The following is a 23,885-nucleotide window of genomic DNA, read 5'->3' as shown; positions in this document are numbered from 1 at the left end:
TTCGAACGCTAGGCGTTATTTCTTCGTTTTTTCTGGACTTCTTACCAATCGGCTGTTGCATCTGTGTGCCTTAATGACTGCATTAAGATTAAGATTGGCTGCATGTTTTACAGCACTAATTTTTTAGTTGATTTTTCGTAGGATATGTGACCAATTCACTTGATGTTAATTTGGATCGCTGTCTAGAATTTTGTGAATTTTCAAAAGTTCCACGCACTTTCTATCGTTTTATTATATCAAACAGAGTTATAAGCTTCATATCAAGAATGGTTTTGATATTTTGAACAGGTTTACCCTATTTAAAATTATTGTTGTTTAAAACATTAACAGAATTTATAGTTATCTTACCATGTTCAGTTCAGATATGAAACTGTTAATAAAATTTGCTAAGTAAGTAATAATTTCCAAATACAGAGGCTAATTCTTCTGATGTATTCTCATTTAGAACAAAAATTTATGGCGAGAAAAATCGTCTGCCAAAAAATCGAAACAGAAGAGTATTCGAAATATTATAAACATTAAAGTAATTAAAAATTTAATCGATTAAAAAAGTTGAAAGCTTTCATATTTTACATTACGCCCAAAGGGACGTTTTTGTAACGTTTTGAGTACTGCCTTTATTTATTACATAAGATTTTCTTCGCGCTTAAGTCATTAAATTCAATTCAACAGCAATATCGCAAAATAATTTTAAAATGAGCTTATCTTTAGAACTTCCGATACACAGTCTCTCGGGCGCTGGAGATAAATTTTTTCCCCGGACAGTATTGCCATTGCTCGCTTTGAAATCGTTGAGTTTGCTAGTCAAAAATTCGTTAAAGTGTTACGAAATATGAAATCGATAATAAAACAAATTTCAAATTCTAAATTTGGGCTTCCAAATGCCCATGGTTCATTGGAAGATTACGTTATTCAAAACTGGATGGCTCCAGGTATCGTTATTTTATCACAATGCGAGAAACATACATTCTTGCAGATTCTTCATTATTTTGTAAGATTCCCACTAGTGTATTTCTCAATTACTGTAGAAAGAACTAATTAGCGAATGATCGCCTTAAGAACTAGTTAGCGAATAATCGCTTAAGTTCTTGTGACAAGAAACAACAAGAGGGAAGGGTAACTAACCCTTTATTATTCCAATAAGATTTAACAAAACTCCGTCTTGGAGTGTACAATCAAAGCCGACACTTGGGCGAACTTAAGAGGCTAAGAAATAAACTAAAACTAAGATTAACTAAAGAGATATAGCCGAAGCTATTAAGATTCTAACCGAGTTGGCCCCTTAACTCTATTTGACTACGAAGCTTATCAACGGCCTGAGTACGGTCGAGCGTAATAACAGCTTTGAGAGAGAGAGAGAGAGTAGCCTAAAGGCAGACGCGCGCAAATCACAAACTCTGATTCTCTAACTCAGCAATTAGATTTTGCGGTTTAAATACCCTCCTCCTCATTAAGTATTCAGTGATTCCAAAATTACGTTCTGGCTGGAAGTAGTAAATTGAAGTTAAGAATTTGACAGGAAAAGAACTTAAAATTTAACTGTTAATAAAATTAACCTAATCCTTACAATTTAATTTCTTTAAATAATACACAGGGCTCTAATATTGGGTGGCAACAATACGAAAAGTGAACTGACATTTATAGTGAACCAACTCAAAATGCCAAAACAAAATAAAAAAGCTGACGCTCTTTGGGCTAATTATTTTATGACAAGAAATAAATGTTCGATAAATTGTTTTTTTACAAGAAATATTTTAATGATATTTATTTTGTAACTGGAAAAGTTTAAAATACCGAAAATATGACATATTACCAAAAGCATTTGGAGTCTGTGTTTGAATATTCAGTGCAAAATGTATGCAAATCTATTTCAAAAATACGAGTTCCCGAAAACAAATGTGAGCCATCGTAAAGCTAGCAAACGTTGCTAAGTTGTTTGCCAAATACCATCTGTTTTATCCCAAAGGCTCTTCCGGTGATTTGTTTCCATTCAGATAAAATAGGAACTGCTTACCTTTAGTTATCTAAACATACTATGTACTCTGTTCACGGTTGAATGAAGTCCGGGATAAACTGTCTGGATCTGTCTCATAAATTTAACAAACTGCAAAGGAATAAAAGCATAACATTAGTCAACGCAGATTCCAGCATTTGGCAAACTTATATCGCAGTTCACTGTTCTCTATGTGCTGTTGACTTAAATAACAATGCTGTTTATTTACCTGCCTAAAAAACAGGCCTTTCAAAAAACGAAACTTGCTGTTTTTTCACATGGCTGCAAGCATATAAAATACGAAGAAAAGCTTAATTTCTTAATGAAAATAACAAGCCTTCTGTTTTTAAATCTTCACGGTACTACTGCGGTCATCGGCGACAAAGTTTCGAAAACAAACAAACTCCTTAAAACGCTTTGGCAAACGGTGCCATACGCATATCCCAAACTGTGAAGTCTGTATGAGGTATTTTATATCAATGCTTCAATAAAAGGGTTATTTTAACCTTCTTTTAGATTTTGCGATTTGTTTCAGATTAAACGATAACTTGCTGTCAGTCGAGTAGGATCTGCAAGAATTTAGAAGTACCTTGGAAGAGTTAATGAACACAAATTGCGAGTGTTTGAACAATGTTTTGAGTTCTTAACAAACTAATGTCCATTTCTGAGAAATTCAGTGCTGTTTACATTTTTTCTTAAAGTATGAGAATATCATGTACTTCATTAAATCACCTTAATAGATAATGCATTAAAACTGGTTTAATCTTTTTTCTTTGTCACAGTGCGTTCAACAGCAGAGTGAAGCAAGAGCAGTTGGAGGAATTATTCAAGAGGGAGGGAAACCACACTTTCTTCTTGCCCGTAGCGGCAGGACAAGGCCACAGTTTCAACAGACATCAGGGTGTGGACAAATGGGTAATTAACCACTGCAGTGTTTTTATTTATTGATCATTTTTACCAAGTTTAGTTATTAAATTTCTGTGTCTATTAGGATTCGATCCCGAGATCTTTTGATAGGGGAAAGCGTTTCGATTTTAACTATAAGAATAATGATAATTTTTTACCACTCCATTTATACAGAAAGCTGAGTTTCAGACGACAACTTCTAATATTTATTTCTAACGATGCCGGCCAATGTTCTTAGACATTTAACCCTTTTTATTAACTGTTTTACTTGGCAAAATTTGGCTTTTTTCCTATGCATTTTGCATATCCATACCGTTGCTAGTTGAAGTATGATGGATACCCGTTAGTCTCCATGGGTCGTGGGGTAACGTCGAAGCATACTAGCAATCTACCACGAACGACATCCCCTATTGAAAAGCACCGCCCTTCAGGGCACTATGCAAAATCATCTACTTGGTTTAGTTAAAACCGACGGTACCGGCTCCTGTGTGGCAATCTCAGCAATGTAACCTTTAAATGGAATGCCAATTGATCACATGTTTTAAAATATTTTCTATATTTTGCATATCGTTGTAAAATAGATGATGTAAAAAAAAGACCGGTACTATATAACAACAGCCGCAATAGTTAGCGCGTCGCCAATCGAACCCCGGACCTGTGGTCCGTGATTTGATCACCGGGCTGGGCAAGTTGACTCAGCCTTTCATCCCTTGAGTGGGTCGATGAAATGAGGACCAAGTTCGCTTGGGAACTAAACACCGGGGGTTCTGCGACAAGTAAACCACTTGTTCAGGGCATATGGTCCCTGGAGTTCACGGTCGGAAAGCAGATATCGGGGCACTGTAGGCCATGGCCCACTAGGACTGTTGCGATACTGAGGTTAGTTTAGTATATAATTACATTGATTATGACATTACGTTATGTAAAATGTAAACCTGGGATAGCTTCGTTTTTATTCAGGATGGAAGTACCGCATCTCAAGTACTTTGGGTCATAACTTGATATTTTCACTTCGAACGGATCCAAACTTTCGCAGACACACCTTCCAATGAATTTTAAAATCTTATAGTTGATCAAGAGGAACCCTGAAATGTTCAGAAACATCATTCCCCATGCACACATTCAACAATAAAAGTTAAGGAATGAAAGTTTGCATTTATATGTTTAGTTCACGGGTAATTCAACCTTAGAACTACTGCTTCGAGTACTAGGTCGAAAATTATATATGTGAATATACTTTATTTAGAGTACCTCCCAGACGCTGTAGTGGTTAGGGAGGGCTGCTACATATATCGAACGGTTCGGGTTCGATTCCCGGAGAAGGCATAGCTGTAACTGTTTGTCCCTTCATAGGAGATAATACTGGCCCATCTATTGGGTGTTTCCACAATAAAGCGATCACCACTCCCGACTCTAAACCAAGCCTAAGTCGGGCTAAGTATCTGCTAGTGTGAGTGTGTGTGTGTGTGGGGGGGTAAATACTGTCTTTAGAAAATTTCGTATTTTCCTTTGATGTTGCTTCAGACTATTGTAGGGGTATTTTACAATGACGTTCATTAATACAGCCGGTGGAAAGGAGATTTGCCAACAATCGGGGTATTTAATATACTCATAATATACGTTCAGGAAATTTGTAGTCGGTTGCGCAAAAAACGTTTTATTCTTGATTAATTTAAGGTACGAAAGGTGATTTTATCTGAAGAACGGGGACTTAAATTATGACAATTTACTGGCGCGAAGTATTACTTCTGTCAGTCGCACGAATAGTGAAACTGAAATCTCGGAAGTCTGTTCTTAGGGGGAAACTCCTGTTAAGTAGTGTTGCAGCGATTTCACTACATATGTTTTTTCTTTTTTCTTTAATTTTCTTGAGAGTTTTGATACATTTTATGGCTCCTGTTCTAGTGTTCCAAAAATTAGATAGAATAGCATAGAAGTAGACAGAATACTATAGAAGATGTTGATGGTGATCGCACTTTGAAAGAACGTCAAGTAATTTGGATACGTCACGGAAGTGCAAATGAAATCAAGTGCCGTAACCATTTGTAATGGAATTATTCCTTTAAATTTGCCTTACAAATAAACGAATAAAGAAAAAATCTGAACTAAATAAAGTTATATTTGAAGTTATTATTGATATTTCATTTAATTCCAGTATTTATTTAAGAATTTTAAGCAAACTTCTTTCACACCTGAGGAACAGTGTTTCCTTTTGTATTCAATAAAATCTGTCGCTTACTCATAACGAGTTTCAGTTACAATCTTGTTGATCTAATGGATACGTTTCTTTGGTCTTTTAACCATTTCATTTCCTAAAATAAAAGAGGCCACCAGCGGCCGAGCGGTAAAGTCGCTGAACACTGGTAGTTCGGTCCGAGGTTTCGAATCCCGCTATCGGGCTGGCTGCAAGGACGTTTTATCCATGTGTAACGTGTATACGAGCCAGTTTTCCCTAGAAAGTCCTCACTTCCCTTAGGCAGGTAGCCCTTGAGGCTTTGGCGTAATCGCATAAACCAAACTTAAAATAAAAGGAGCAAACAACTCGTTTTATTCTATAGCAGAAAAAATATGTGCAGAAAATTAACTTTATTTGTGATTTGATGATTTGAATGAAACGTAAATTAGTCAGTGTCAACATTTTTCATCCGTAAAATAAGTAATTGTTAACTCAATTTTCTCGTAAGATGTGCTTTGTGTATGCAATTTTCCGACTATGTAATTTCTACAAAAAGACTCAAAATATCGTAATCAGGTATTTTTCGATGACTTGTTTGGAAAGATTCGTTATCCCTCGTGATATCTAATGGTTAGCATTCAGAGGATTCTTCACATCAATCAAGAAGAAGCCACGGTGTCTGAGTTTCTAAGAAACCATTAAGAGAACCTTTTCATATGAATTGGCATTGATAAGCTGTAGAAGAAACGCAATTAGGAAATAAAGAAGAAAGGAAGCGTTTTATATATGTCGGAAATGTGTATAGATTTCTGATGCATTTAACTTATCTGCTCTGTATTTATAAGATAAATATAAGGTTAGTAACATTTTTGACCATCCTCTGTATCCATTGGTATAATGACGGATTTTATTCATTATTTTCAACATTGTCCCAGGAAAACTATTTTCTATTGAACATGATAAAGCCGACAGGTATCCTTCTTCCTAATGGTGCCCACCAGCGGCCGAGCGGTAATGTCGCTGAACACTGGTAGTTCGGTCCGAGGTTCGAATCCCGCGAACGTGCTGGCTGCATGGGTGTTTCGTGGTTTTCCCCATGTGTAATGTGTATACGAGCCAATTTCCCTTAGAAAGTCCTCTACGAAGGCATCCCTCCCATTAGGCAGATAGCCCTAGTGTGCTTTGCCATAATTAAATACACCACACCCTTCTTGCTAATGTAAAAAATGGACAGAGATATTGCGACTATTTTTCCGGTAAATACGATAAAATTTGAATTCTCCTCGTGGGCTAAAATAATCAGGAAACAGTTCAGAAACTTAACATTGAAAACATATTCATTCAATTCCTTAGAAAACATTCAGAAAATTACTTAGAAAGTGAATACAGTTTGTGTGAAGATTTTCAGTTTTCTTTCATGTGTTTTCTTTCTGTAGTAGGCGGCACTTAACGTGATCACGCTTGTCCATTTCTATTTTGATAACATTAATCGAAAGGTTACATTAAGGGAGGAATAAACGATTCTTTAAAAAGTCAAAGGAATTTAATTAATTTAACGTAAATATGACTAGAGACATCTAAATACCTACTTTTATTTTTTAATTAGGAAAAAATTATTTGTTGATTGTCTGTAAATAAGACTGGCCGTAGCTTTTAACAAATCGACCCTTTCACTTTAATCATTTCGCCTTTTGCTAGATTCCATGATAAAAATCCCTAAACAGAATATTCGTAAAAGCGTTCTGATTGAAACAAGAGAAGAAATACTTTGGCGTAAAAAAAGTAAGGCCATAGAGAATTCCATTGCATTAAACAGTTTAGTCTGGTCGGTCTTAGTTGCTTTATGCATAGTTGCTTTAAATTAAAATTCTTTCTTAAAAATCGAATTGGAAGTATATAAATGAAATATAATAAGAAATATCAAAATTGTTAATTATTGGCGACCCCCTATTGCAAGTTTGGGGTAGCGACCCACAATTTAAGAAACTCTGCTATAGATACAGCAAATATAATAAGACAAATTGCACGAGAAAATACTGATAAAATAAAATGTATACAGTCGCATTTTACAGTAAAAATATATTAAAAATTTAATCTAAAAGAATAATGATCTGCCGTTTGATTTGAAGAAAGATATGGAGCTATAAAGTTAAATTCTTCTGTGTTGTCATTTCGCTCTGATGGCAAGCTTCGTCATTAATGTGCCTGACTATCACGATATTACATATATATACATATATTTCAGAATAAGCAAGTTTTAAAAACAGACGATCAATAAAGTCATTTTTGCTAATATTTAGTAACTGACATTTTCAAATAAATCTGAAAAACATGAGTGATCGTAAATAAATCTGATCCGCTGCACATTTTGTATAAGCGTTGGCATATGCTTCGGAATAGTAGAGACTTAAAATAAATTCGTAATATGCTTCGGAATAGTAGAGACTTAAAAGAAATTCCTAAGCAGCTTTTCTCCTTCAAAAATAGATGTTAACGTTGGACTCGATACTGAAATTGAAACATTATATTGCTTGAAGTAGAATGAAGATGATATCTCTTGAAATTTCGTTGGTGAACGTTAAGTGGATATTCACAGTTTTTAAAACCTTAATTCTGAATTTGCATGAAGTGCAATTCTTAAAACATGGTCTGTAAGAAAAACAACCTTCGGTTGGCATAGACATAAGCATTCTATTTGACGTGGTAAATATATACCTTCGGAAAAAACGTGTTCATACGCAACATATACATGCCGTGATATGTACATGCCACACACGTATGGTACTATTATTATATAGCCATATATATATTCTGCTTGACATGATAAATATTTGTAAGCATATACCTATGTAGAATCCTACACATACCGCAACAAATCTATATATACTACTATTTAATGCGCTGCACTTATTAGTACTACTATGTCTGCGGTGCGCATAGATCCTGTCCTAGAGCCTGCAGTTTATCTATCATACACTTTTGGCTTAATACTACTCGCTGCTTGATAGAGGCATTTTAATGAAGGCTCATAGTTGGGATTAGATATGCGCCGCTCTTCCGTTAGCAGGTATTCTACCACATAGTGTTCTGGCGTGCTCAATCCATTCAAGGGCATTCGTGTGAACAACAGTGTGAGACACAGCAGTTATATTTTTATGGAAATGAATAGGCGGAATGAAATAAAAACTACGATAGTACTATTAATTGAATAAAGACGTAATAAAATGCGAAAAAACACAAAGCATTTGAAAGTACTGGATTGAAATTTAGACATTGACTAAATAAGATATATTTTATAAAAGTAAGCTTCAAGAAAATCCAGTTCCATCAAATGAAAAGGCTTTATGGTTTATTTTCATAGAATCGAATTTAAAATTAAGGCTCAGTGGACAGCTATGATTAGCCAACGAATGTTTCTTTTTCCTTTTCGAACATAGGATTCGGTTTCCCACCATAATTTGTTACTTACAATTCTAAATTCTACGAAAAATATTCGCAGACTTCTTCATATGGTGAACTGGATTTCCTCGAAGGCTCCCACATTCGCAAAAATGTATCTTTTTTTACTAAATGACAGCAACAAACAGTACAAATGTACAGTTACAAATGGGCAGGACACCAGAATTTCACCATTGGTCGAACAAATATATTCTCACCATTCTAACTGGCCAGCTTTAGCGCAATTTTAAAGGAGAACACTTCCGAGGACTTCCCATCCTTTTTTCCCTTACACCAACGACTGGAAAGGACTTTCGGCTTACGTGTATTTTGAGTGCCCTTTGCCGCGCAGACACTATATTCTTACGAATATATTTCTTCCGCAGGAATTGAACTCAGTCCCATCGGTACGGTAGTCAGTGTCACTAATCACTATTGGGCACTTTTTAGTTACAGGTAAAAGAGGGCGGGATACCACAGTATAACTATTGGTCGTACAGATATAGTTCTGCCACACTAACTGTGCCGTTCCTCCCAAATTTCAGGCAGAACACTCTGGAGGGGGGAGCGGTCGGAAAGTTTTCACCTCTCTTCCCTTGCCACCAAATTGTCGAGAGGGCTTTCAGTTCGCCGTGCGTTGCGTTACTTGCCGCACAGACATTATACGCTTACAAACATCCGTGCCTTATCCGGAATACGAACACGGGTCCATCGTTTCCTATCCAGGAATTTCCAGCACTTTTATCAATATATGTGTGTTCATGGTTACGCATCTAACATTGTTAGAGGAAATATAAGAGTGAATCAATAAAACTCTACATATCCAACAAACCGTAAAATACCCTCAAAAACAAAGGTTTCTGGTTTTATTTCACTGCAGATGGCACTAAAGGTCTAATTCCTTTTGACGGAGTTCATCGAAGTGTATAGAAATTTTAAAACAAGGATTGTGCCATTCTTGAAAACGTTTGCAGGGACATTTCAACATGGCTTGGGTGAATGCTACAATTCGACATTGTAGGTGAAAAATAAGTGGAAAATAAAATTATTATACTAGATTCTTCTGGAAATTTGCCATACGTAAATCCTATCGGAACCTTGTGCCACATTCTCGAGGAGCATCTAGCAGAATGGATTGTACAAAAAAAAAAGAACCATTATTTAAAACGCTATAAAATGTGGTTTCGTGATAAAGAAATAAAAAAAAATCTGCACAATAACTAGAAGATTCGATGCCTAAGCGTATTTTAAAGGACATTTATGCTAAAGGATTTATTTCGTATTGATTTTATAATTATTATTATAACATATGAATGTATATACATAAACTATAAAATAATCGCTCTGTCTCAAATAATTTGAACACTATAGTATTATTATTAAACTATGTATTCGCAGATATGTATCGGATATTCTGAATCGGGCTGTTTGGTTTCGTAGTTCATGAATTTATTACTTAAAAATTACCAGGCAGTTTCTAGTTTCAACCTGAGTTAATGTTATCATTTCAGTTAACAAATAGTTCATTAAATAAAAGTTATAAACCAAAGTGTATTCATTTTGTAAGCGACCTGTGTCTTCTAGGTTATTCGAGGTCATGTGATTCCAAGGAACGTGCTTTTTACCCGATTGGCTACCCTGGATAAGTACCAGAGTGAGGCATATGGAGATGACATTCAGGTCGAGCTTTCTATCATCAATCAATCCGATGCTATTGGGAATTCATACACGTGTGAGTATAAGTTTGAATACATTACTAGATTTATTCCACATCTCGCATCTTTTACAACTTTGACCTGTCAAATGTTGCTTTCAGAGGCGATATTCATATGAATTTGGTATAAAAAATTTCCATAAATGAAGATTTTGCTATTAAATAGGCGCATAAAAATTTTACTTTGCAATCATGCACTGCGTAAGTTTATGTAATAACACTTGTTGATACCTGCGACTCGCAGAATAATTGTTCGAAATGCATTTTTTCTGCAATTAATTTCAAGCAGTATATAGAAACGTAAAAGCTGATCTGAAACTGCAGCAAGTCGGTATTTATGAGAAGGTTTATGAAACGAAATTCAAGCAGTTGTGCTATCAAATGATTCAAACGAAATCATCCATGCATTATAATCATATAATCAGTCCAATTCACTTTAAATTGATTTATTGCATTAATAATAACTTTGCACATTTGTAGAGACATTAGGTTAATTTGGAAGCAGTCAAGATGATAAATGAGCAAACGCCTTCGCCGGGAATAGAACCACGGACCTCTGGAATACCGGCCGAGCGTGTAGAAACACTACACCATGAAGGCACGCCAAGAAGGTGGGAGAAATACCTTATACACTCCCCCATTTAAAGAGCGACTGGGGGTTTTAACAAATCGTCAAATTCTGGTTGGGAGAAATCACACCCCACACTTTTAGTTTGGGCGCCACTAAAGAGACATTAGGTATTTTTTTTGGAAGCAGTCAACATGAAAAATAAACAAAAGCCTTCGGTGGGAATTGAACCACGTATCTCTGGAATACTGGCCCAGCATGCAGAACCACTACACCATGAAGGCACGCCAAGAAGGTGGCAGAAATACCTTATACATTAATAATAAATTGTTAGAGCATTTGAGTTAACTACTAAGTATTCAATTTGCAAACGAAATCTTGTCTAAATATATAAATATATTTTGTCTGAGTGTACAAACATACAAACTGGATATGGTTAAAAAGCAAGATACTCGTGTTTCTAATTTCAAATGGTATCCTATAAAGCTGTTAAGAAGTATCATACTAATAATTAGAATTCTTTTATTATAACCAATATACTTTCTGCGGAAGTATAGTCAATTGACATGTGATCGCACAAAGAAAAGTTGCATACAATTCTAGCTTTACGTTACGAAATCCTTCTCTAAGATGCATCTCACTAACAAGCATAAATATTTTAGTATATATTGATTTTCTGTATAAGTATAGCCAATTAACATGACTGCAGAAAGAACTTTGCCGTCGTGAATATCCCAGACGTGATTAAAATAGCTTTAGTCATGCATCAGTCTTTTATTTGTATCACTAATACATACATCAAGACACAGACATAAATTTTAATTTGAATGCCTTTAGAAACATTAATAGATTTCCGAGTTGGTGACATATGAGGAGAAGACAAAAGTGGGCCATGATGGCATTCATCATACCTGACCTGCACAGAAGAATATCTCCACACTGTAGCTCCAGTCTCTCTCTTAATTAGAGACCCAACGTCGAACACATTGCTGTTCTGCTCGCGCAGGCGCAGTACTTCAGATCAGCCTGACTGCCATCTAGGGTTATGGAATACTGTCCAGAGCAGCGTTTCTTAAACTGTGGGTCGCGACCCCCCGCCAAAAAAATTTAACAGTTTTTATATTTCTGTAACTTATTATGATAATCTTACAATTACCAAATATTTTTACACAATGTATCTGAAATAGATAAAGATAAGACAATACAGACAAAGAAAAAACGAAAACGTGTCGACGCATTATTTTTATAATAGAAACGTTCATTTTACTTGCTTTGCACGTGACACTGTCATTTCGCCTGTTATTTATTTAAAATTTTCACATTGTTCTATGTCTTAAAATTAGAGTTAATGATCCAAAACTGCAGTAGTATATTACAGTGCAAGTGAAAAAATTTACAGTTTCACACACGCGTTTGTCTGATTTGTGCAATGCTTATGGGGTCCCACAAAATTTTCGTAAATATTATGGGGTCCTGCCGTCGCGAAAGAATCTCATTGATAAAAAGGGCTCGCGACCGAAAAAAGTTTAAGAAATCCTAGTCTAGAGTTCATTAAAATGCAAAGAATTTTGTCTTCAAGGTACCAAATCCTTCGCCAAGAATTGTTAGAAATCCATACTAATAACTAGAAATTCTTAATATAAACAATATTGATTTTCTGTAAAAATATAGCCAATTAACTATTTCTGACTGCACAAAGAAAAGCTGCGTAGAAGTTTTCTTTCATACTGCAGTGTAAGGTATTCAAATTATGAATTTGAGAAAAATGTTCAGAAGTTCAAAATACATTTTAATTGTGTATCGATAACGTGGCAACAGTCCACTGTATTTAATTTGCATCCAGGCCAAAAAACATTATCAGAACTATTTCTTATGATTATTCTCCATGATAAGTTATTTGATTCAAGTCAAAATCTGAGTCCAAAAAAATAAAAAAGAAAAAAAATAATTTTTCTGTATCACCCTCTTTAGTCCGACCATCAGTCACGCGTTTCATGTTCTCAAATGTGCGACTTAAGAAATAATAAGTCCTTTCCCATATTATAAAAACTAACTTTCCTTGTATCTTGTCAGCATCCTTCTGAATTTTAATTAAATTACTGTATGTTATCTACCTTATAGGATGTATTTTACAGAGTTCTTTTGTTTGCTAATTTATCCTTTAGTTCTGAAATATTAAGGTTCCTGATTTTTCGCAATTTTATATTAATACCTGGAATGAGGAGCTGCTGTTATCGTTATATCATCAACGAAAAATTTTAGAACAAGAAACGTAAGGAATAAACCGAGTGGGATTCGAACGGCGAATCTTCCAGTTGGTAGCTGGACGTGCGAATTAGTTGTACTTATGAGGCAATGCATTGGAAAAGCAACATTTTTCACATCATTATATACAAAATCTCAAGGACCTCCAATTTATCGCAAAATTTGCCAATTTATCCGCCATAGTATCTCAAAATAGGAGCTTTTTCAGTTAATTGTTATTATTGTTGCACTTCGCCCCCTTTTGAGCAGCATAAATATTCTTTACTTCTAATATACGAATATGTGCGATTAAAGAATTCTCATAATTAAAAAAAATAATGTGCTTTTCTCAAGTTTCACATTGTCGAAATGCAAATCTGTGTGTGCTTTCAAAGATTTCAAACCGTCAAATTGTAGAATTTTTTTTTACTTATGCTGCTGACATTTCGCGTTAGATTTCAGTATATAAATTAATGCAAGCAAATTTTCAGCCAGATTATAATGTAACAATATCATGTATACAATGCTAAATATATATCTACGTGATAATATGTACCAATAAAGTACGTGGATTGGATTCTAAATGAGTCCCTAGCTGTTTTAGGGCTGGCAGTGTGGAATGAATAAAGGATTTATTTTTTGCGAACTCTAGAGATCATAGTGATGTGGTAGTGTTTTTGGATAGGTAGTATATGGAAACAATGTCTGCTTCACCGTTTCGTAAAAAATTAGTGTCTCCTGTACGTATACCTATATCTATATTCCATCTACACCTTTTACTTTCAGTATATGCTCAGAGTAGCACCACCCACAGTGACTACAGGCACAAGAAAGGAGTGGTGATGGCAAAGATACTGAAACCGAACATCCCTGTCAAGAACGGTGTTGTCCATCTCATTGAGAGTCCTCTCATGATCATAGACATCACTGTCTGGCAGTTCCTTCAAAATGAAAAGAAAGGAAGATTGTCGTAAGTACCACTCATACTGAATTTTCAAAGTTTACATTTTTCAATGTTTCTTCGTACGAAGGTTGCTATTTCTATTTTTGGCCTTGGCAACAGTAAGTATTGTTAAGCGACCGCAGACGATCCAATCAAAAGATTGATATTTTTAACTATAACTACTTTAGAATGTTTTCCCATTTTTGCGTGATTTGTGTTGCTTACAGTAAATTGAAAATTCATCTCGGGCAAAAAATGAAATGGACTCGTGTACATTATCGTGTGATTATTTTTCATAACTTTCAACGTGGATTATCAAGGCAAGAGTGGTTCGATGAACTTTATTCTTCATACAACTATAAAGCACTATCCTACAGCACTGTAAAAAGCTGGTATAACGAATTCAATCGTAGTCGACGTTCGCTCTAGGAGAAATTTCGTGAAGGCCGTCCAAAATCGGTTGTTGTGCCAGAAAATATCGATGATGTGCTTGAACCTGATAAAGCAAGGTCGTTACGTGACATAACGTGAGATTGAGGCATCTTTGGGCATTAGTATGACATACCCAAAGTTATGACTATGACATTCCATTAATATGACAAGCACCAATAATATACGAGTATTACATGGAAATATTTGGCCGTAAAATAGATTTTTTCGCGTTGGATTCCGCATAATCTGACAAACGTTCAAAAGAAGGCTTGTCTCGATTGGTGCAATTAAATGCTGAAAAAATACGTACAAGGCGCGTCAGATGAGTGTCCTCCGATAACATCGCAGCAAAATCATCGCGGGCGAAAACGTCGCGGAGAAAACAACGCAAGGCGAAAACGTCGTGCTACAAAACATCGTGGGAGAAAACATCGCAAAGCGAAAACATCGCAGTTCTAAAACATCGTGGTACAAAATATCGTCGTCGAAAATAAAGCGGTTCAAAAACTTCACAGTTTAAAAACATCGTCGTCGAAAATATCGCGGTAAAAAATAAAGTATCGACAAATCATCGCAGGACGATAACATCGCAGACCTGCTTTTTTTCAGGCTTTAATAAGTGTAAATGAATATTCCCATAATGATTTGTGAGAGCGAGATGGAAAGAAAGATAATTTTTACTTTCATATTTTTTATTAACTAATAAATTTTTGCTGAAAAAGTAAGTAGGAAACTTAATATACCTAAGAATAAACTGAAGCAGAGCAAGAAATAATTTTCATTATAAGAGTATTAGATTGACAAAAGTGAAGAAAATAATCTCATAATTAGCAATTTTTTATAGATAAGGTCATGAAGTTACGTAGCTTCCTTTTTCTAAACATTTTTAGATTATACTTTTAATGAAACATTACCAGTAAAAACTTTATAAAAAATGATTTATTAATGACCTTTGTTAGTTAACTATGTCAGTTTAAAATTCTATTAAGTGCTATAAGTTGTCTTAATTTTATATGCATAAATTTTCTTCTTACTTTTTTAGCAAAAATTTATTACTTAATAAAAAATATGAAAGTAAAGATTATCCTTCTTTCCATCTTGCGCTCACAAATCATTATGGAAATATCCATTTACAATTATTAAAGCCTGAAAAAAGAGTGTCTGCGATGTTATCGTCATGCGATAATTTGTAGATACTTTATTTTTTACCATGATATTTTCGTCGACGATATTTTTAAACCGCGAAATTTTTGAACCGCTTTATTTTGGACAACGATATTTTGTATCACGATGTATAGAACTACGATGTTTTCTCTTTGCGATGTTTTCTCCCCCGATGTTTTGTATCACGACGTTTTCGCCTTGCGTTGTTTTCTCCGCGACGTTTTTGCCGCGATGTTTTCGGCTGTAACGATATTTTCGATAACTGTGTTATCTGCATATGAGCCCGAAACGAAACAGCAGTCGACTGTGTGGCTCTTCCAAGACGTGCGAAATCCAACAAAAAGCAAATGGTTGCCTATTTCTTCGGCATGACAGATCACGTGACGACATCGGCGTTAGATCAAAGCACAATGGTCAATTCTGAATGATACACGACGATTTGTTTGCCAGAAGTCATCGGAGAAATTCAAAAAATTCAGAAAAGATGAACCATTCTTTATCATGGCAGTGCGAGCTCTCGCACATCGGCTCAAACAAAGGAATTTTTGATGGGTCACCCGCCATACAACCCTGATTTGGCACCCAATTACATTTTTTATTCCCGCATATCAAAAATAAATTACGTGTCCAGCGATTTGCGACACCCGAAGTAGCGATTGATGCATTCAAAGCGCATGCAAAACTGTATTGATCTTCATGGAGAATATTTTGAAAAAACAGTAAAACCAATTTCGATCATAAACATTTGTTTTTTATTTATTAGGCCAGAAATATAAATAGCAACGCCCGTATAAGTGACTAAAGATACGGATTTTCTATTTTGTTTCATTTACTAGAATACGAGGAAATGATGCATTGTATAGAAAATTATTAATTAAATATATATTAAAAATTATTAAATTATTAATTAAAGAAATTATTCAACATACTTTTGTACACTGGATGCTACCATCAATGTATAAAATCATTGTATAGTACCATCATTGTATAGAATAGTTATGCATTTCATAGAATGCCGAAAAATGGCCGATAGTGTAGAAATGATTAATATTTCATACATTTCCTTATGCATTATGTAGGGTACCAAAAGACAAACCGGCAGTATACGCAATGTACCTCCCAGCTCAATTTGAATATCCATAAATTTAATAATACATAATTCAATCATTTAATACATTCATTCCATTATTCCACATATTTCATACATTTTCCTGCATTGTTTTCTTTAAAAAAGGTATAAATTTTGCTTTGTGTAACCTTCTTTTTTTCGTTACACATTTTGAATAAAAGTTTTTTTAATGACACCTTTTCATTATTTTTTCAAAATAATGCCTTTATTTTCGACGAATGATCTTTTTTTAACTAATAGACCTAATCATGACCTTTTTTCATGTTTGGTCTGTATCGAACTTTATTTCTCCTTTCAGAAAATATTTTACTTAATCGTCTTAACTTCTATCGCGTGTCGATTTTCAAACAAACACTTTTATAATCTGTCAAATCTACTGAATACTCTCCGAAACAACCACTACGCTTTTAGAATATAGTATTCTTCGGAAGTGGACATTATAGAAAGAACATTCAACACTGATGTTTATATAGACTCTCAAAAGTGCTGATAATTTTCATATAGGGTCATACAAGACAGGTAATCGTCTTGAGAAGATTTATTATTAATTAATAATCTTTAATTTCCCCCTTTTAGCAAGATTTTTCTGGCTGTTGCTCTCTTTAATCCATTAGCTGTCGTGTTTCGTGGGTTAATACAGCGATGGTAAACTGTAAAAAAGCTATTTTTATTTTGGTTTTCTTTTCATTAGAAGCTTGTTAGACATCATATCCAGTGATGAACTAATAAACATTAGAAAAAGTCTCGTAGTTTTTCTTTTGAAACAGAAAATATAAGATTTTAAATTACGTCCAAAGGAGCGCTTTTTTAACGTTTTGTGTGTTACCTTTGTTAAATAACATGTTCTTTGCACTTAAACCATAAAATTCAGTTCAACAGGAATGTCGCAAAATGATTTTAAAATGAACCTATCTTTAGATTTTCCGATACACAATTCCGCGCGCTGTAGATAGAGAAAGGTACCCCCCAGAGTGTTGCCATCGCTGGCTTTTAAATCGTTGAGTTTGTTAATAAAAGATTCGTTAAAGTTTTACAAAGTATGAAATCGATAATAAAACAAATTCCAAACTTGGGCTTTCAGTTGCCCATCTTCGCAGTAGAATTACGTCATTCAAAAATGGGCGGCTCTAGGTACCGTTGTTTTATCACAGTGCAAGAAACATACATGCATTTATGCATATTCTTCATTATTCAATTTCTTCAAATATAATACAGGGCGATAGTATTTGGTGGCAACGGTCTGAAAAGTGAAACAACCTTTTAAAGTTTTCAACGCAAAAACGAAAACAATAGTCCTTCAGGGACAAAGCCCCATTGGACTAATAAAAAAATCACAAATTATTACAGACATTTCGTAAAAGAAGGTGCAAAATTAATTATGCGCTCCAATTTATCAGCAGCTAAACTTTAAGCTATAAGATAAGAAGTTCGTAACTTTAAAAGGCTCTAAAGCTGAGCGATTTATTTAAAATTAAAGATATCAGTATAAGGATTCTAGGCTTAAATTCTCTTAAAGTTTTCCCATTTTAAGAGTTGTTCGCTAAATCTCGAACATATGGTTCCATACGTACGGATTCGTTATGAATTGAAAGCACAATTCCGATGAAAAATGAACAAAAGTTATTATTATCACAACAAATAGAACAAAATGCTTAAATTTCTTCAGGTATTTGCACAGTATTACAATATCTGACAGTAGTTATCTTTTAAATACTCAAACGTTAAACTTAATTCAAAACAGCTAAAGAAAACTTAACAGAACTTAATTCAAAACAGCTAAAGAAAGCTAATCTATTATACTATTATACTCAACAGAAATTAATTCAAAACAGCTAAAGAAAGCTAATCCACGAATTCGTTACAGTCAACAAGAGCAGTTTTCTAAACAAACTGTTAAAACAACAACTAACTAACTGAACTGAGAGGTTTTCCTCCTTTTTATAAGCTTTATAAATTACAGGCGAGATTTTTCTAGCAATTTCTCAAAATCAAAAAGATATATTTATTTATGAAATGTTAAATGCACGTGCTCTTGTATTTTTAATTTTCCTGTTTAGCTTTCTTTTATATTCGTGCACGGAAAATAAAACAATTCTATTTATAATTCTACTAACATTAACTATTTAAATATCAAATCCGTAACACTATTATAGATCAAAGAAGATCTTGTTCTAAAAACGTTGTATTTCAAGCTTCGTCAGTTTAAGCAATACTGTAGATGTAGTTTCCATAAAGACTAGCTTTAGCTATAACGCAAGAAATTTTGTTATTCAATTTACCGGTTAAAACCATCTCAACAAAATCCCCAAATTCATTAATTTTTATTTTATGTCTTAATATGAAATTTAATGCTTTAGTCTTTCTTTTTCTGCCTATGGATATTTTACTTCTTTCATACCTCGGATAACAAACGTTAAATATCGCTTCTCTTATTAACAAGTGAAAACAGACGTCATTGTCTAGCACCTGTTAACATTTTAAATTTAATAAAAACGCACTTGTCCAAACTGATACAAAACCAGTTCACACCATAATTCTTAGAAAGAGAAATCAATAAAATGTAGTTAGACTTCCCTACAACTTAATGCGGCTAAAGCGACTGGATCCAGTTTGAAGGCATTAGGTCCCGACTGAAGGATATTAGTAGGCAGCCTAGACAGTCAAAATCACTTTGGAGAGAGGATATAACAGATTCCTTTATGCTACGGCCCAACAGCGGCCGAGCAATAAAGACGATAAGGACTAGTAGATCTGACCTGGGGTTGATTCCAGGCGAACGGGCTGGCTGAATGAGTATTTTCGTGGTTTTCTCCATGTGAAACGTGTATATGATCCAGTTCCCTTAGAAAGTCCTTCACGAAAGCATCCCTTAGGCAAATATCCCTCACGAGTTCTGTCATGATTAAATAAACCAAACCCTTATGCTACGAACAAGGAACCTAAATCCTGAAACGCAGATTTATACAAAATAGAACTCCCTCAATGGCCGCCGTTGCTGAACCGGCCCACCAGACCCTTGTTTCGCTTCGGGTTCACAGATACCACGACGAAGGGTAATAAGAGTGATTGGGATGGGGAGCTATTCGGATGGCCGAAGCCACTACCCTACGGGACAGCATAGTCTGCCTTTTCTGGCAGTAGGAACCGGGTTATCGTTATTGTGCTCCCAGAGCCGCTACAATACTCAGTGTACGCAACACCAGATAATCTCAGGAAGAGAGCAACTGACGAGTGTGGGATTATAGCGCGCAAGGTATTTTTTTAGATAATAATGAAGCAAATAAAAATAATTAAATAATTAGGGGCTTTGAAATTAGGAATTCATTTAACAATAGGCTCAAATAAGCCGTCTATTTCTTAAGCTCACACCAATGGTGTATTATCCAGGTTCTGCAAGTGAAAGCCTTCTTTCTTTCTATTTCTTTTTTTGCTTGAAGTTATTTATCTTACCTCTTATAATTTGTTTAAATTTATGATTAATGGAGCATAAAATGTATGCATTATAATTAATTTTAAAGTTAATTATAATGCTAAGCTAAGGACGACACATTTGTAGTATTTATTTCTTCTACAAATGACTATTTGCTTTTCCTATGTTTATTTATCGTGTCTTCTTTATCTCTTATCAATGATATTTTTTTCCCTTTCACCTATAAGGTATTTCTCCCTCCTTCTTAGCATGCCTCCGTAGTGTAGTAGTCAGCACGCGGGCCCGTATTCCAGAGGTACGTGGTTCAATTCTCGGCGAGGGCGTTGCTCATTTTTCATCTCTTCTGCTTCCAACCTAATGTCTCTACAGTGGCATGCGAACTAAAAGGTTGGTGGATGATGATTCTCCACCCCCAGGAATTGGTGACCAAGTCCCCTAAAACCCCATTCCCCCTTTACAAGGGGGAGTATATAAGGTATTTCTTCCGCCTTCTTAGTATGTTTTCGTAATGTAGTGGTCTGCAAGCTCGGCGCGTATTCGAGAGGTCCGTGATTCGATTCCCAGCGAGGACGTGTCTCATTTTTCATCTTTCCTGCTTCCTATTAACCTAATGTCTACAACTTAACTTTCAAAAGCTGTTATTATAATTATCGTACTTGTAGAATTCTCTTACTTAGTATGCAGATGGAGAAAAGATAATGAATGCCATAGTTTTCCTCTTCATGATTTAAATGCACCGGGAAAAGTGCTACAACTCTTAAGAAAACGCAGCGTATTTTGTCTTATTTTTTAATTGATAAATAAATATTATTAACTTTTTAAATGTTATAAATTCTTACAGTAATGATATCTTCTAAATTAAGGCTAATGTTTCATGCAGTTAAGTTTTTTTAATGCTGTTCTTTCAAATTTAAAACATTTATTTCTTTGCTGCGAATTGCGTCTTTGCAGTCGGTGTTAGCATGACTACGTCATCACTCATCACTTCCTGTTTCAGGTGGAGGAAAGTTCTAGAAACTCTTCCTTTTCTTCTAAGTTCTGATAGATCCAGTTCTTAAGAAATTATTTTTTAACTTTTGAATCGAATTCATATAAATAAAAATACATTTTATTCATAATAGATATAGTTAAAAAATTGAAAACTTTTATAGAAATACATTACATATTTTTTCACTTTTTAGATATGCAGAAGCTATTTAACTTTCACGTGTTAGTCTAAATGTATATTCATCTAATATTCTATAAGGTATCCTATATATATTCCGCTATTCCACTTTGACCATTTGCATTGTTCATTTTTATTGATAAACCATATTAAACTTTAAAACAGTCCTTTTGGGATATGGTTAAAATCAGATAAGATCCCTTTCAGATTTTATTTTTTCCGTGTTTTTTATTACTATTATTATTTATTTATTATACTTAATTTTTCGAATATGGGATTTACATGAAATGGAAGAAACTGCGGTAACGTTTATGAAGGAATGTTGAGTTTTGGCGCAAATTCCATAAAAGAAACAATTGTTTTGAATTTATTTTTAAAGTGATCACCACGAAATTGAAACCAAAATTTAAAAAACTAATACAGGACGATAATATTTGGTGATAACAATTTGAAAAGTGATTCGCCGTTCAACGCAAAATGCCAAACAGAAATTAATAGTCCTTCAGGGCAAATTGCGTTTTGGACTAAAAGAAAAAAAGGAAAAGGAAAAAAAGAAGAAAATCTGAAAGCTTTCAGATTTTAAATTATATCCAAAGGGGCGTTTTTTTATTATTTTGTCTGTTTATTTATTAAATCTCACGTTCTTAGCACTTAAACCATAAAATGCAGTTCAAGCGTAATATCGCAAAATAGTTTTAAATTAAGCATATCTTTAGAATTTCCGATACAGAGTCTCGCGCGCTGGAGATAATTTTTTTTTCTATACAGCGTTGTCATTGCTCGCTTTGAAATCCTTGAGTTCGTTAATCAAAAATTTGTTAAAGTTTTACAAACTGTGAAATAGATAATAAAACAAATTCGAAATTTTAAATTTGGGCTTCCAAATGCCCATATTCGCAGTAGGATTACGTCATTCGAAATTCGATAACTCTATGAACCGTTGTTGTATCACAATGCGAGAAATATACATACATTTATGCAGATTTTTCATTATTTAATTTCTTCAAATATAATGCAGAACTCTAATATAATTTGTTGACAACAGTTGGAAAAGTGAAACGGACATTTATAGTGAACCAAAGCAAAATCGCAAAACGAAAACACTAGTCCTTAATGGACAAAGCTCCTTTGGACTAAAAAACAGCTCCCTTTTAACTAAAATGACTGATTTTGGATTTAAATACATAAATATAAAAATAATTATTTGCAATCATATACCATCTTTTCTTTTTAATACTCTAAAATAATCTGCACGATGTGATTATTTCATTTTCCTGAAACTTAATTTATAAATTTTAATAAGAATAGTAACAAAGTAGACAATTTGTTACCAAGGAAAATGTCGTAACTAATACAATGCGACGAATTATGACATCACTTATTTGGAAATTTATCATTTATACGTACCAGATGGAAAGTTGTAGTTCAGAGTGAGTAACATAATTTCCTCTTTATATTATTCTATTCCGCCGAATCTTTAAAAACTACAGAATTACTTATTTTTCCTTAGACCCCAAGATTCATTTGGCTGTAAACCCCATGACCAAAGATATTTAATTCATTTTAAAATGGACTCAAAGACGTTGTGGTTAAACTTTCGCCGAAAAAATTAAGGGCATAAAGAAGAGGCTGCCGTTTTTAGTGAGTGGCATTATTATCACTTGAAATATATAACTGCAAAATGTCGTTTTCTCTCTCGCTAAGTTTGCTTAGCCGAGCGCTTAAAACGTTGATTTACTTGGAAACTGTTGCCACTCGAGCTGAAATAAATGTTGCCGTTGGGGAAAATTATTTTGCTGACTTTGGTAAAAGCTTAGTAATGGTATTAATCGATACATTTTCTGTGATTTGTGAAATGTGCGGAAGATTTGCAACGCAAGACAAATAGTTGTGTATTCTCAACCGATAAATTTTCGTTGAGCAAACATCAAAGAATATTCTTTTTCTTATGTTTCTGGGGATTATGATGCATCTGTTATTTACAAAAGTAAAGCATTAGATTTATTATAAAATTTTACGAGATATCTAACCACGTATAAGTACTGTTTCCATGATTTTAAAGCGGGGGTTCTCAGCCAAACGACGCCAGGGAGGGTTTCAAACCTGGCGGGAACTTCATAGTTTCATAGGAGGAATATAGTCAACCTTTTAATAAGTTCAACATTTAGTTTGAATTTATGAATATAAAATGTACTTTTCTTCAAGTTTGATATTTATCAACATTTTCTGTACTTTTTATTTAATTAATGAAACAGTTAAAAATAATCTAGGTGAAGTATGCATATTTTTTTATGTATGCGAGTTTTGGAAAGGAAGAGGGGAATGAATTTCTATCAGTGGTAAAAAGTGGTGCATGGGGGCAAAAAGGTTGAGAACCTTGTTTCTAAGCTTTCATTACACTTAAAATACCTTTACTATTCTGGAACTTTACCTTCTTCAACCCATTTTACCACCCCCTCTTCCAAGGACCTTCATTGACGTCACATATTTGTCTCCTACAACGTCAGTCCAAGATGCTTGAAAAATCCGCCCATCACGGCATCAAACAGGCGTAAATTCCTACCATTGTGGAATTCAGTGTCT

At 34.3% G+C, this 23,885-nt stretch overlaps 1 protein-coding gene across 8 annotated transcripts in view; it reads left to right on the top strand.

The window, feature by feature from the left end:
- Positions 1-23,885, top strand: part of LOC118200157 (fasciclin-1-like) — a 680,498-nt gene that overhangs the window by 521,498 nt on the left and 135,115 nt on the right. For all 8 annotated transcript variants that reach the window (XM_085807030.1, XM_085807025.1, XM_085807024.1 and 5 more), the window contains 3 exons: positions 2,776-2,908; positions 10,098-10,245; positions 13,826-14,009. In XM_085807030.1, coding sequence (XP_085663156.1) covers positions 2,776-2,908; positions 10,098-10,245; positions 13,826-14,009 — 465 coding nt within the window. The remainder of the gene's footprint in view (positions 1-2,775; positions 2,909-10,097; positions 10,246-13,825; positions 14,010-23,885) is intronic.

This window comes from Stegodyphus dumicola, chromosome X1 (genome assembly GCF_044657685.1).
Source record: "Stegodyphus dumicola isolate Sdum_Otavi_A_Nest chromosome X1, ASM4465768v1".
NCBI lineage: Eukaryota > Metazoa > Arthropoda > Arachnida > Araneae > Eresidae > Stegodyphus > Stegodyphus dumicola.
This window is presented reverse-complemented; position numbering and strand designations above follow the sequence as displayed.